General features: G+C 42.7%; 1 protein-coding gene across 1 annotated transcript in view; it reads left to right on the top strand.

Moving 5' to 3' along the window:
* Positions 1-2,637: 2,637 nt before the first annotated feature.
* The window catches only part of MARCHF11 (membrane associated ring-CH-type finger 11), a 113,664-nt gene continuing 102,947 nt past the window's right edge, over positions 2,638-13,354 (top strand). Inside the window, exons 1-2 of the mRNA XM_023218257.1 lie at positions 2,638-3,369; positions 4,571-4,726. Coding sequence (XP_023074025.1) covers positions 2,833-3,369; positions 4,571-4,726 — 693 coding nt within the window. The 5' untranslated portion in view covers positions 2,638-2,832. The remainder of the gene's footprint in view (positions 3,370-4,570; positions 4,727-13,354) is intronic.

Here is a 13,354-nt window from a genome sequence, read left to right as displayed (position 1 = left end):
TCGTGCAGGGTGTAAGCTCAAGAATGAGAAGCAGGGAGACAGGAAGTTGTTTTGACAGTTTCATGCATTATAATGGTGCTTTTAATTGGGATGGTGGGGATGGAGGTGAAAAGGTGTAGTGAAATTTGGTGAATATTTTGAAAGTACATTTGAAAGAAATTTTGGTACACTGAACGTATGATGTAAAGTCAAGGATGACACCTAGGATTTTGGCTTAAACAACTAAATGAATGAACAGCTCGTTTACTGGCATCTTGAAGATTTGATCATCCTTTCAGTATCTGCTCAAATTTAATAAACCTGTGTTTCCCCTCATTCATTTTCAGTTGGCAGATGCACCTTGCTACTGATGGCTGTCAGTGGCTGCCGGTGCACTGCTCTATCTGTGTCTCCATCTCTCTTCCACTTGGGTGCCAGCAGCTGAGAGGAATTCATCCTTTCTGTGTTCCATTATTTTATATTTTTATGACAGAGGATGTAATCAAAGTTAGAAAGGAGGTGTTTTGCCTGGATCCATTGAAAATTCATTGGGTTAACTGAAGATCATGAACAAGTTTCCCTTCTTTAGGGACCGGTCAGCTTTGGAGGTCATTGAAACTAGGAAAGAATCTCATGTGGCTACCCAACTTAGCAAGGAAACTTAATTTTTTTTATTTTTCAGAAACAATTAACTGAGAGGACACATCTAGCCTTGTGGCTTTTCCCCCCTTTATCCATGCCGCTTTGCTGTCTGAATTATTCTACACCGTTTATACAAAACCCATAGCTTTTATGCTGTCCTTCGAGTAATGATGCACTTTGTCACACCTGGTAGAAATTTACTAGTCATAAATGGAATTTTTGGGGGCATTCTGTGCAAATCTAGACACCCTTTAACTCCAGAACTTATGAAGAAGGTTTATGATGATCATAAGGCTTATGATTATCTTGACTGTGGCAATACACAAACTTGTGTTGTCATTCTGACAGGTGAAGACCAAAAATGAAAGCATATCTACAACCACATTTCTTCAACGTGATAAGTTCCTGGAGATTATTGTTTTAAAAATGTGCTTGCTGCCTGTCATTCTGCTACCAAAAATAGCCAGTCTGAAGGGGCTGTTAGAGGACATTCCTGGAAACTAGTTCATCAGAGGCCATTTGTGACAAAACATTCTTGAATTATTTTTCACAACCTTCTCTCTCTAGCAAATGAAACTAATTTCTATCAAAACAGGTAGGTCTTCTTTAAGAATCAAATATACTTTTTACTGCCAAAACGTGAAATAGAAAAATGGACTTAAGCTAGTAGTTTATCTCAGCCATTACAGAGTATCTAACTATTAATGGGAGTCAATGGCGCCAAACACACAATGTACTACAATACTATTTTAGGAGGCAGAAGAAAGGATTGGAAGAAAACATTATTGGCATTTGAACCAGAAAATCTGGAGTCAGGGAACACAGAAGTTCTTTGTTAATAGTTCTATAACCTTGAACAAGTTATTTTGCCTTTCTGATCCTGGGTCTTCGGCTATGAAACACGGCCAAAAATGACTGCTCTGTGTCGTTTGTGTCAAAGACTGAAAGCGTCACATCAGTGAAAATTCGGATAGACACATTGCCGCATACAAATCCGATGCTTTATGATCTCACACTGCACGGATTTGGAAACTACTGCATGTGCACGATTCTCCGCCTAGTTCCCTGCAGGTGGGGATTTTTTTTTTTTTTTCCCGGAAAGAAAACTGTAGCTCTGCCCTGAAGATGAGTCCCACAGAGGTTTTGCAGGGTGGAGTGATCGAGAAATTGACTTCGGGGTAAGTAAAACTAAGATCCGGGGAAGGCTGCAGCCACTTTTCCAGGGTAAGGGGCGGTGTCATTTGCTTCCTCATACGGCGAGGACGAAAGTGATTATAAGCCAGAGAACGTGGCGCCAGGGTTCACTACACTATAAACCATTTCAGGAGACGAAGCTCTGACCTCCCAGGCACCAAGATTTTTACCAACAACCCGGGATGCTCACTGCAGGAGGGAGCGGGTGAGGAGGACACAGGGATTCGAGGGCGGGACAGACAGGGACACAGGTTCCAGAGACTTCTGTTTTAGGGCTCGCGGGGATCCCTGCGAGTGCCCTTGAGGGCTCCAAGCGCGGGAAGCGAGCGCCGGGAAGCGGCGGTTACAGTCCTGAGTCCCGCGCCCTTTCCGCGCCACTGCTCAGCCGGTTCCGGCGCGCCCCCAAGCCCACGCGGGTCTCGGCTCAGACTGTCGCGCCCCCGCCGGTCCGCGCCACATCCCACCGGCCCATGCAGTAACGGTTTCTGGACCCGCGGCCTCTCCCCGCCCCCTCCTTCGCCGCTCACGAGAGCCGCAGCGCTGCGCCGTTTGGAGAGGGGTCATCCGCCCCGGAACCGACGGGAGCGGCCGCGGGTCCAGCCCGTGGAGGCGGCGGAGGGATCCCCCCCTCCCAGCCCGCCCCCTCGGAGCTGAACGCGGAGCTCCGTCCCGCCGAGCCGCGCCCCCCACCCACCCCGCGCCCGCGCCCCGCCGCCCCCGCCGCGCCGCTGCTCCCTCCCGCCCCCTCGCTTCCCCGGCCCCCCCCGCTCCGCGGCGCGGCTCTCACGCGCAGCCGAATTCGGCGCCGCCTCCATCAGAGCCGAGCCGGTGGCTCCACCGAACAGCCGCGCCTGCCGCCGCCGCCGGGCCTCCGCACCCCTTTCCCGTCCCGCCCCCCAGCCCCAGGCGCCCGGGTCTCCTCCCTCCTTTTCCCTCCCACCCCTCCGCGCTCGCTCTCCCGGCAGCCAGAGCCCGGCCCGCCAGCCGGGCCGGCAGGAGGGCGGCGGCGGCACAACCATGAGCGTTGAGGGCGGCCACGGCGGCAGTCGGTGTCGCGGGGCGGAGAGCCGGGACGCAGAGCCGCCCCCGCAACCTCCCCAGCCGCCGCCGCCGCCAGGAGAGCCGGCCCCGGTCCCCGCGGCCCCGCGCTACCTGCCGCCGCCGCCCGTGCCCCCTGCGCCCCCCGCGACCCCCGAGCGCGCCGCGGGGCCGAGCGAGCCGCCAGGGGAGGTGGCCCAGCGGCGCAGGGGTGCGGACGAGCTGCCGCCCCCGCCCCTGCCCCTGCAGCCCGCCGGCCAGGAAGTGGCGGCGGCCGGCGACTCCGGGGAAGGTCCGAGGCGCCTCCCGGAGGTGGCGGCCGCGAAAGGCGGCCCCGGGGAGTCTGAGGCCAGCGCGGGCGGCGAGGGCGAGCGGCGGGGCGCCGGAGACCGGCCCGAGACGCGCTCGGTGTGCAGCAGCCGCAGCAGCAGCAGTGGCGGCGGCGACCAGCGCTCTGGGCACCAGCACCAGCACCACCAGCCCATCTGCAAGATCTGCTTCCAGGGCGCGGAGCAGGTAAGGCCCGGCGGGATCCCCAGGCAGCCGGCGGCGGCTCCAGCTCGCAGCGGTCAAGCTTTCAGCACCACGGACAGCGCACGCCTCCCTCCCAGTTTGCCTGCAGACAAGCTCCTCTGGTTCTGCCCTGTGGGCGCTGGCTCCGGTGTGCGTTCCCCTTTCCCTTCCTGTGAAGGCAAATAAAAATGTCCCAGTGGCCAATACTGGGTTTAATTTCATCTACACTTTTTTTTTTCCTTCATGGCTTAGCAGGTACATGCTCCTCAGGTGCTTTAGTGATAATGCCAAAAGTACCTTTTGTGAATTACTCGATGAATTTTGGTTTATGCTTAGAAGCAAACCTATCAGATGTAAGATGAAGTCCGTTTTCTACAAATGTATCTTGAGACGGATGTCATATCACAACCAGAAAGGGCAGAGTCTTTCCTTACTGCAAATTTGGGCGACTTAATCTCATGGATATGAAAAGCATGTGATACTTTTTACAAGAGAAATAGGAATGGACTTTGAAAGAAAGGCAATTATGCCAACAATGTACGTTATATTTTGTCAGCAACACAATTCTAAAATTATGAACACCATTGTAGGTGCATGCAAACTTATGTGAGAGTAATCATGCAGAGGAAAGGTAGCATATGTCCCTTACAAATGTGTGGTCTGAGAAAACATTAGGTGTAATGTTTTTAAAAGTAAGGAAATTGCATAAGAATATACAGGCTTTCAAAAAGAAAAAAAAAAAAGAATATACAGGCTTTCAGGAATATAGTGCTCTAAGTCAATATTTATGATGCTACATTTAGAAAAATAAAAGCATAATGCCGCTTTCTGGGATGCCGTGCGTTTCTTCTTTAGCAATGATTAAGAATAACTGCAGAGGAAATGCATCTGACCATCCACTTAAAAGTTATTAAAGAGATTTAATAGTACAGCCTTCCCCCACGGGTATTGGGAGCTATATCTTGCAGACATTTTTTGTATGTTGGTAGAACATTTATGTCATAACTGTAAGTAATATCTTTGAAATAGTTTTAAGACTTTAGTTTCATTCCCATCAGAGGTATAAAATTTTAATTTCATTTCCTAGGATAGAGCCTGATGCTGTATCCTGAGTAAATGGCTTTGAAAGAAAAGAAAGGAAGCATTAGGTTTTTAAAATAGAGCCACAGACACAAATATTGACACTGAGCTGTTTTCTTTTTAGGGTGAGCTGCTGAATCCCTGCCGATGTGATGGGTCAGTTCGGTATACACATCAGCTGTGCCTGCTAAAGTGGATCAGTGAGAGAGGTTCCTGGACCTGTGAACTCTGCTGCTACAGATACCATGTTATAGCCATTAAAATGAAACAACCTTGCCAGGTAAGCAGTTTCAACATTTATTTTTCCTGAAATAATTTTGTTAACATGAATGCACTTAAGCTTCGTTATTACTAAGGATATTTACTTATGCTACTTAAAAACATTTTGTGCAAATTACAGTAAAACCAAGATTTAGAATTTGTAAACATGTGTTTTGAGAAAGCCATGACGTTTTATCTGAGAAACTCAAAAGACATTTTAATTAAATGGTTTCCTTCATTAATTTTTTACTTATTGATAAAATGATACCCATCTTTTTTCTAAAAAGGCAAGTTGGTAAAATGACTTATACCCCCACTTACATCAATTTTATTCATTAGAAATGTTACACAATTGATTTTATTAATATTTTGTTAACTTAAGCGTTTAAACTCTAGTGGGCTCCATTTATGGAGAACAGATACAAGTAAAGCAAAACTTTACTGGTATGAAAATTTTGGTTGAACCTATTAGTTCTAATCTGAATGCTCTTTCCACTTAACCAGGCTTTCTTTTTCATATGATGTTCTTTCACAGTTAAATTTTTGCTGATTTTCTTCTTTGCTGTGTTCAGCTACATAGTGGATGCAGAAGTAATCGCAACAGTTACTCTCAATAATATTACTGAAATAGTATTCTTACATATTCTTAAACTTTTTGTGTTAATCACATAGTAACACAATACACATAAATCTACAAATGCCCTGGAAAATAGGCCTAAAATTTATTGTGAAACAGATTCAGGTTCTTTGAACAGACAGGTAGAATATACAATATTAGGAATGCCATCTTAAGGAAAAGCAGAATAATGTGTAATTAATGTTATCTGTCAGGCTGAAGTTAAGTAGAAATAAAAGAATAGGGTTCAAAACAGAGGCAAAGGAATAATGGAAGGAAAAAGAATAAGGAATTGCGAAGTTGGGAGGGGAAAATGTAATAAACTCTCGTGTTCCTTGTTGCTGTCTAAATCACCCAGTTTGGTTTTTATTCAGCAATGTAATATAGGTGGAACTATTAGTGTTTGCGGAAGGAACCTGGAAGCTGAATTACCAGTGCATTAATAATTTAAATTTCATAGTTTAAAATTTTTGCATCCTTTATATAGTTTGCAATTAATTTGCGTCTCTGATAGTCTCCATTTAATGCATGATTAGCAAGCACAAAATGAGAATATGTATTTCTCAAGCTGACCTAGGGCTTATGAATAATTTGGAAAGAGAAAGCATAAATAATATGGATGAGTGATATTATCATGCTGAAGACAGGCACAAACCTGACACCTTTTCCCAGAACCTCTGATTGAACTTCTTGGATATCAATTTATGAATCCATGATAGTTGTCTTGAAAAATAGATGAAACCATTTTCAAAGACAGTATATAGGTAGTATAACTGGATCTACAACAGTTTTATCTATAGAAGGATGTGGGAAAATAAGAAATGAGAGAGTTTTGGGCTCTAGAGAAAAGTTCCATGAGAAGAGCTATGGTCAGACACTCATTGGCTGAAACAGAAGACTATTTCAAAAGCTTGAACTTACGGCAACTATATGTTAATTCATTTGGGATGATTAATTTTGAAGTAAATAGAGATAAGTACTTGGTGGACATTTTAAAATAGAGAAGAGATAAAGAGCTGGGGAAAAATAGTATTTACTAATTTTAATCCTATAGCAAAAGGAATTGGTTACTACTGTCTCTTGCTTCATTTAAAAAAGATTCCATAGTTATTTTTAAGAAGTAACTCCCCAAACTGAGCATATGATTTTCCTTTTCCCCAAACAGAACTAAAACCCAAAAACTAATCCAGTACTACTAGCATATTTAGGATTAATTTTATTATGACATCTGTAAATACTACTATTGTCTGTAACCTAATCTGATTGTTGTAGTGACCTACAAAATCATATGTAGAAACAAAGTTGATATGAATGTGATGATGATAGCTCAGAACATGCTGGAGATGAAATAACTTTCCAGGACTACATCAGATACGCTTGTATCTGTGTGAGGCCAGTCCCTTGTGAGCAGGTGATTTCTTGGATGTAGACCAGAACAGAGAACAAATAATAATATTCACAAATACTTTGCCACGCACTGTTCTAAACGTTTTACGTATATGGATACAGATATTTAATCTTCATGACAAATCTAAGAGGTGAGGAATGTTTCTATTTTACTCAAAGGGAAACTGAGGCACAGTAAAGTTAAGTAACTTCTACTAGGTACCTATCTAGTAAAAGGCAAAGCCAGGATTCAGACTTAGTCAGTCTCGCTCAGGGCCGCCCTGTTGGAAAGTGTGCATCTCAGTCCCATCCTAGCCACTTTCATGTTTCTGAATCTGTCATGACTTGTTCTGGAAAAGGCTGTAGCAAGCAGGAACTAGTTTCAACCTGGATCTCTAAGATGCTTTGGGAAGGTTTTGACTGTCTACTGTTGCATAATAAGCCACCTCAATACTTAGTGCTTTAAACAACAACTGTCATTTATGATCTGTTCAGAGTCTATGGGTTGATGGAGGTCAGCTGAGATGTCTTTCTCTGCATGCAACATCACCTGAAGCTATCATCATCCAGAGGCTTAACCGGATTGGAACATCCAACAAGGCTTGCCCATTTGACCTGGTTTTGGTGCCGGCTGTTGGCTGGAAGCTCAGTTGGGGCTGTCACCTGGTGTCTCAGTTCTCCCTCCATGTGACTGCTGCTTTTCCCTGTGATAACTGGGTTCCAAGAGCATGAAAGTGAAAATTACAAATCTCTTAAGTCGTGGCCTTGGAAGTGACGTGGTTCCCCATCTGCTGCATTCTTTTGTGTAAAGCTAGACAGAGGCCCAACTCAGATTCAAGAGAAGGGAGAATAGACTCCACTTCTGGAGTCTGGCCCTTCTTTTAAAGGGAGTGGCTATCTTTATCCACCATAGGTGTTAGCTTCTAAAATGGCCCTGCCTTCCTGACCTGTTCTCTGCGTTTGGTCCTCATGAAGTCCAGCTAGATCAGCACATATCACCATAACTTCCCTTCCAGGGCTCTGAACCAAAGGAGGTTAAAACAGTGTATGCAAGAACTTACCAGTGGTGCTTGATGTATATCCTCAAACACTTTCATGAGCGAGTATTACCATGTTGTATTTCCTTGTGCTCAGAGGAAGATGAGGACAGAGAAAGGCAAAGAGCAGTTATCAGGAAACAGGTGTGTGTGAGGAAAACATGCTGCAGTGAACCTAACACCTTAGTTACACTTGTTTTTCTCATTGAGATTTGAATTCTTTGAGAATTGGAGTCGAACCTCCCAATTTTATTGGATTTCAGTGATGCTTGGCAGTATGACCCAATAGAAATCTAGCAGATGTATCCTTTGCAACATAGTTAAACCTTAATTGCCATATCATTAGCAGTAGGAGTTAATTAAGACATTTGAGGTAATAAAAATGCATTTACCTTCCTATCTACTGGCAGAATCTATTTTATTTATTAACATATCCAAGATGATGCGTTAAGGACAATTTGAGAGTAAAGGCTAGTTCTGTTTTGAATCTGGCCCAAAATTAGTGAAATGCGTGGACTTATAAGATCAACTTTATTTTGAGATGTTGGGAGCATTATACATTAATTAAGCCATATTCCAGTTTATGAATGGCTTCAGTATTTTTTCCAGAGGCATGATGGATCTTTGAAGAGATAACATTTATGGGATAAGGTATTGTATGTGAAATTTTAAACTTTCTATAAAAGACAGACTGTACTGTCTAAACAAAGAAAAAGCTATGTAAATGGAAGGTAATATCTATGTTATTTTAGAAAAGCTACTTAAACTCTTTGTATCTCCATTGACTCATCTTCAAAAAGGAGATGACAATGGTACCTGTCTTATACCTTATTTTGAGAATTAGACACATTAATATGTGTGAAATGCTTAGAATGACACCTGGCCCATAGCAGATGCCATTTAAATGCTGACTGGATATTATGATCCGTTCAGTCAGCTTAGAGATGGGGACTTTCACTTGCTTACTTCCACAGGTCCTTCTTGTTTACTTCTCATTGTGTCTCAAAGTGAAGTTAATGGCTCCTCTTTCCATATCCTTCTTTACCCTTGGATTTTTATTCCCTGCTTTTTCTGGGATCCCACCTCAGTTTCTGACCAAATCATTGACATCCGTGATGAATGAATCAGCATTTTTAAAAGCAAGTGTAATGAGATATAATGATCTCAATGCGGTGAGCATATTTACTCTCCAGATGTCCCTCACTGTGGGTCTTATTTATGTCCTTATTGGAGTCTACTCATAATTGGAGCAATGAGATGCTCTTAAATGTGGCCAAGCACAGGGCAGCACTATTCAAGGTCAGGCAGCCATACTTTGTTTATGCTTTAGAACGGCCCCTGTCAGGTGGGGTGCATGTAACCTGTGAGTAGGTAGAAGGTCAGAGAAGTCTGAGATTTCTGGGGAACAATCACAGAAGAGGTAATGGCTGAGCATCAGTCACAGGGAATCGTGGTGGTCACCAACTTTCCTTCTTCCTCCTCCTTCATTGCTTAGAGCACCAGAGGAAAGGACCAGTGTTATCTGCCTGTCTTGCCTACTTGGGAAGGGTTAGAGACTTGCATGTGGTCCATAGACCTTTTCAGGGATTAGGCTTTGGCCATTGTTATTGGCCTATACTATTTTTTATTAGCCTTTTCCTTACTCCTTTTCCTTTAAAACTCTTCTAATATACCGTCAGAAGCAGATCTTCTTGTAGCAGTAAGAATGACTGGGAAATCTCTTAACAAAGAGAAGGACTTGAGACTATTTTTCATTTTTATCCATGTTCATAAAACCCTGGGATTCCTCATAATAGATTTGAATCAGAGGGGAATTAGCTAGCAGGTGGGTTTATTTGGCTATCCTTTTCAGGTACAGCTTCCAGACCTTCCTTCTTGTAAAACATATACATAGAACTTTAACTTTCTGAGGAACCCGTGGTCATTATTTTTCTAAATGGGACTCCATCATGAAAGGGGCATTTCCACCTTCAGAACTGATTGCTAGTAGGGTGTAGCTGATGTGCTAGGAGGAGCTGACAAATTATCATTGAAAACTGACTTTGGTTTTGAAAATGTATCAAGAAAACATCAGAGCATGAACTGTATCTGCATTGCATGCTGTCATTTGAAATCATTCAAGACATTTGCATTTCATGGCTTAAAAATGTCTGCATATGTGCAGTCTGTGACACAGTGAGCCACCCCTTTGACTTTTTCTCTAAGTGCTGCTCTTACTTCCATTCTCTGCAGATTTAATAACAAACAACAAGCTGAGAGGAGATTTTTTTTTATTACCATGACTGAATAACTAAAAAGCAATGCTGAGATGTAAGATTTAAATGTCTATCCTGGCATATTTTGTAGGTAACTAAAAATGTCAAAATGAACAGCACATCACGAGGCAATTTTCTCACCTTAGGAGTTATTTTTGTTTCATTTGCTTACTAATTTTTAAAACATAAGAATCTGTATTTTACTCCCTAGAAGAGGTGAATGATTTTCTGCTGAATAAAATATGTAAATTTTACTTTGTGTATTACTATGGCCATCTTATCTACTGTACAGACTACATGTACAGTGATTTTACAATTTCCCTAAGCCAGATGGTTCTGAGACAGTGGTAAAAGGAGCCAAAGGTCATTTAGGGCATTGTGCCCTGGTATTTGCTTCTAAGCTATTTAGAATGAGGCTTGGGGACAATGTGGACCCTATAGATGATACCCTTCAGGACTTCATCTCTGCACACCTTCTAATTTTCTACATTTTCCAGTCCTTTGAAGTGCATTTCCCTTTGGACACCTTCTTCTTCTGTGCTTTGTTTGCCCCCTCACCCAGCTTCCTGTAGAAGAAAGAACATCCTAGGCAGAAGTGGGTCGACTCATGGGTTAAAGCAAGTCAGGATGGCAAGAAGATTTGGCAGTGGTTGGGTAGAGGAGCCCTGTCATTGGCTCCAAACTGTCTTCACTTGATAACATTTGTATTACTGTTTGAATTAGTGGTTAGAAGACTTTTCCTCTGCAGGGTCAGACAGGAAATATTTTAGGCTAGGAGGGCCATTATAAGCTACTGTCCTAGTATGACAACTGCCATAGACACTGTATAAATAAATGAGCATGGCTGTGTTCCAGTAAAACTTTACTTATAGAGACTGAAATTTGAATTTCATATCATCTTAATGTGTCAAGAAAGAGTATTCTTTTTAGAAAAAATGTTTCCCCTGCCATGTAAAAATATAAAAACTCATGGGCCACACAAAAACAGGTGGCGAGCTGGGTTCACCCAGCTGCGTTTGGTAGTAATTTAAGCATATGGAGTATTGATTTGGACTTCGGTTTTTATGGCCTCTTAGAAAATTCAGTGGGTGGGATGTTTCTAAATTTCTATGTTTCTTTGTAATTTTGAGTGAACTTATTCTAAACTTACATTATTTAGAAAACGGTGGCATTTTAGCTCCATAATGAAATGCTATTAACTTCTCAGTATTAAATATTAAAACCATTGCTTCTTTGAAACAGTTTCTTGGTCATATCAGACTCAAATCCTGAATTCTGAGGAGTCACTTTGGTTAAGTCAGGAGTGGAAAGCAGGGGCATCTCAGAATAAGTGTCCTTGGACAGGCCACTGTCCTCCTCCTCTCTGAGTCCTGGAAGACATTTTAGACAATGCTCTTACCCCGCCCCAGGCTGTCTTCAGTCCAGTAAATATCCTTGGAATATTCCCTTCTGAATGTCTTGAAATGAGATTATTTTAATTTGTTTAGGTTTCTCATCTTTCATTCTGAGGGACAAGCATAGCAATGAGTGGGACAGGTTTTAGAGCACATTATATAACACAGCTCAATATTGCTGACATTCATTTTCTTGGCCACTTTGTGGGCATTCAATGAATATTTATGGTATGAATGAATAAATGAATGAATAGATGCATACCTGAGTGTTTTTGTCAGGTGGCCAGAACCATGGAGGTTATATTATTTCTGCAGTGAGAATATGACTTAGGGAAATGAAATTGCTTTCGTTACTCATACATGAGCCATCTAATAATTGTTAATTTTCAACTGGTATCTCAAGTTGATCTTCTAATAATGCTATTCTCAAGTTGCCTGGGCAAGTATGTTCAGATCTTCAGACCATAGGAAAAAAGCCCTGAGAGTAACACAGGGATCTGTCTTTTTAAACCTAGATTTTTTTTTTTTTTTATACAAGCTTCCAGTAAGACATATCTGCTCTTTTCAAAAAATAAAATGTCATGGAAAAAGACTGTGAATGTGGAATTACCCGTGTGTGACACCCTCGCTTTCTTGAGATTGTCACTGGTTGAAGGGTTTCTTCTAGCATTTGTTCAGGGAATTTGAATAATTTGTTGGAAATTTTACCGTATGATCATGGATATAGATGAGCTGCTAAGAGCATCTACTGGATATAAATTTTTGGTGTGAAATCTGCCACCTGGCTGAAAACAAGGTGACTTGTTTTGATGAGCAGTTTGCACAGTTGTAGCATAACTTCAAAAATGATTTTCCACCGGTGAGTATAATACTCAAACCTGGGGAGATGTAGCCAGAGAACAGGCTATTTCCTCCTCACTAATTTCCTGCTTTGCCTTGGCATGTAGCTGTGCTGTGATGTGACTGATATTTTGCTAAAGGGATTGGTATAAAGGAAACTCGGCTTCTTTCTATTTTGGGACCTTCTGAGAGTAGAAAGGGATGCCTCTGAGGGCAGAATGAGAGTCCTTCCGACCCTCCAGAATAGCAGGGAATGGACTGATGAGTAGATAATTATCTACAATTACAAATAAATGGATGGCAGACAGAGGAGTTGGCCAAGAAAAACTGCACTGTGGTTTGTGCTTTCTGTATCCTTGGATATCTGACAACATCTTCCCTATGAGCGTAACTCATAATTCAAAAGCTGTTCCACATGATTTAGCCAAATGAAGTCGATGCAAGAAGAGGTGGACTGGAACCTGTTATTTGGGAAGACATGACAAAAACCCGGAAACGTTTCTATATCGGCAAAGTCAATAAGGGAACTTACTGAGGACGCATTTCTTATTCCATCCTTCCCTTAGGAGTGGAATGCTTTGAAAACTACCGTCTAAAAAGATGCTTTCTCTCTAGTTTTTACCTCTTTGAGTTGGTTCATTTTGACCGATGACACCTGGACAGTGGATGTCCCTTCATTACAACGATAGAGTTCCATTATTGCCTTCATGTGCCTTTTAGTTTTACTTCGCTTTTTGGTATACTGATTTGGTGCGGGTGGCCAAGTGCTTAATTTGGACCTGGGGTGTTGGGGGTGGGGGGGATGCCACCCATAAGTATCCAGCTCTTATTCCAGGAACCCCCCCCAGGCACTCCGTTGTTTAATATGGTCTTGTGGTTGTACAAGATTCCATCTCCCTACTCCATTTGTGTCAGGACTCTGAGCTACAGAATCGTTCAAATGAATAAGGGATTGTTTCAGAACACTTACATAGGCTTGCCTTGGTTTGTTCAATCTGTTAGAAGAGACTTTTAAGAAGGAAGCCTCTTTCACACAGTGTGAGGGGATTTTTCTTATATTCTTATTCACCACTTTTCCAGAGCCCGCAGGAAATACTTTTGCCCTGTTCTCTTTCCCCC

This window comes from Piliocolobus tephrosceles, chromosome 4 (genome assembly GCF_002776525.5).
Source record: "Piliocolobus tephrosceles isolate RC106 chromosome 4, ASM277652v3, whole genome shotgun sequence".
Lineage (NCBI taxonomy): Eukaryota > Metazoa > Chordata > Mammalia > Primates > Cercopithecidae > Piliocolobus > Piliocolobus tephrosceles.
Note: the sequence above shows the minus strand (reverse complement) of the source record. Positions and strands in the feature narration are given on the sequence as shown.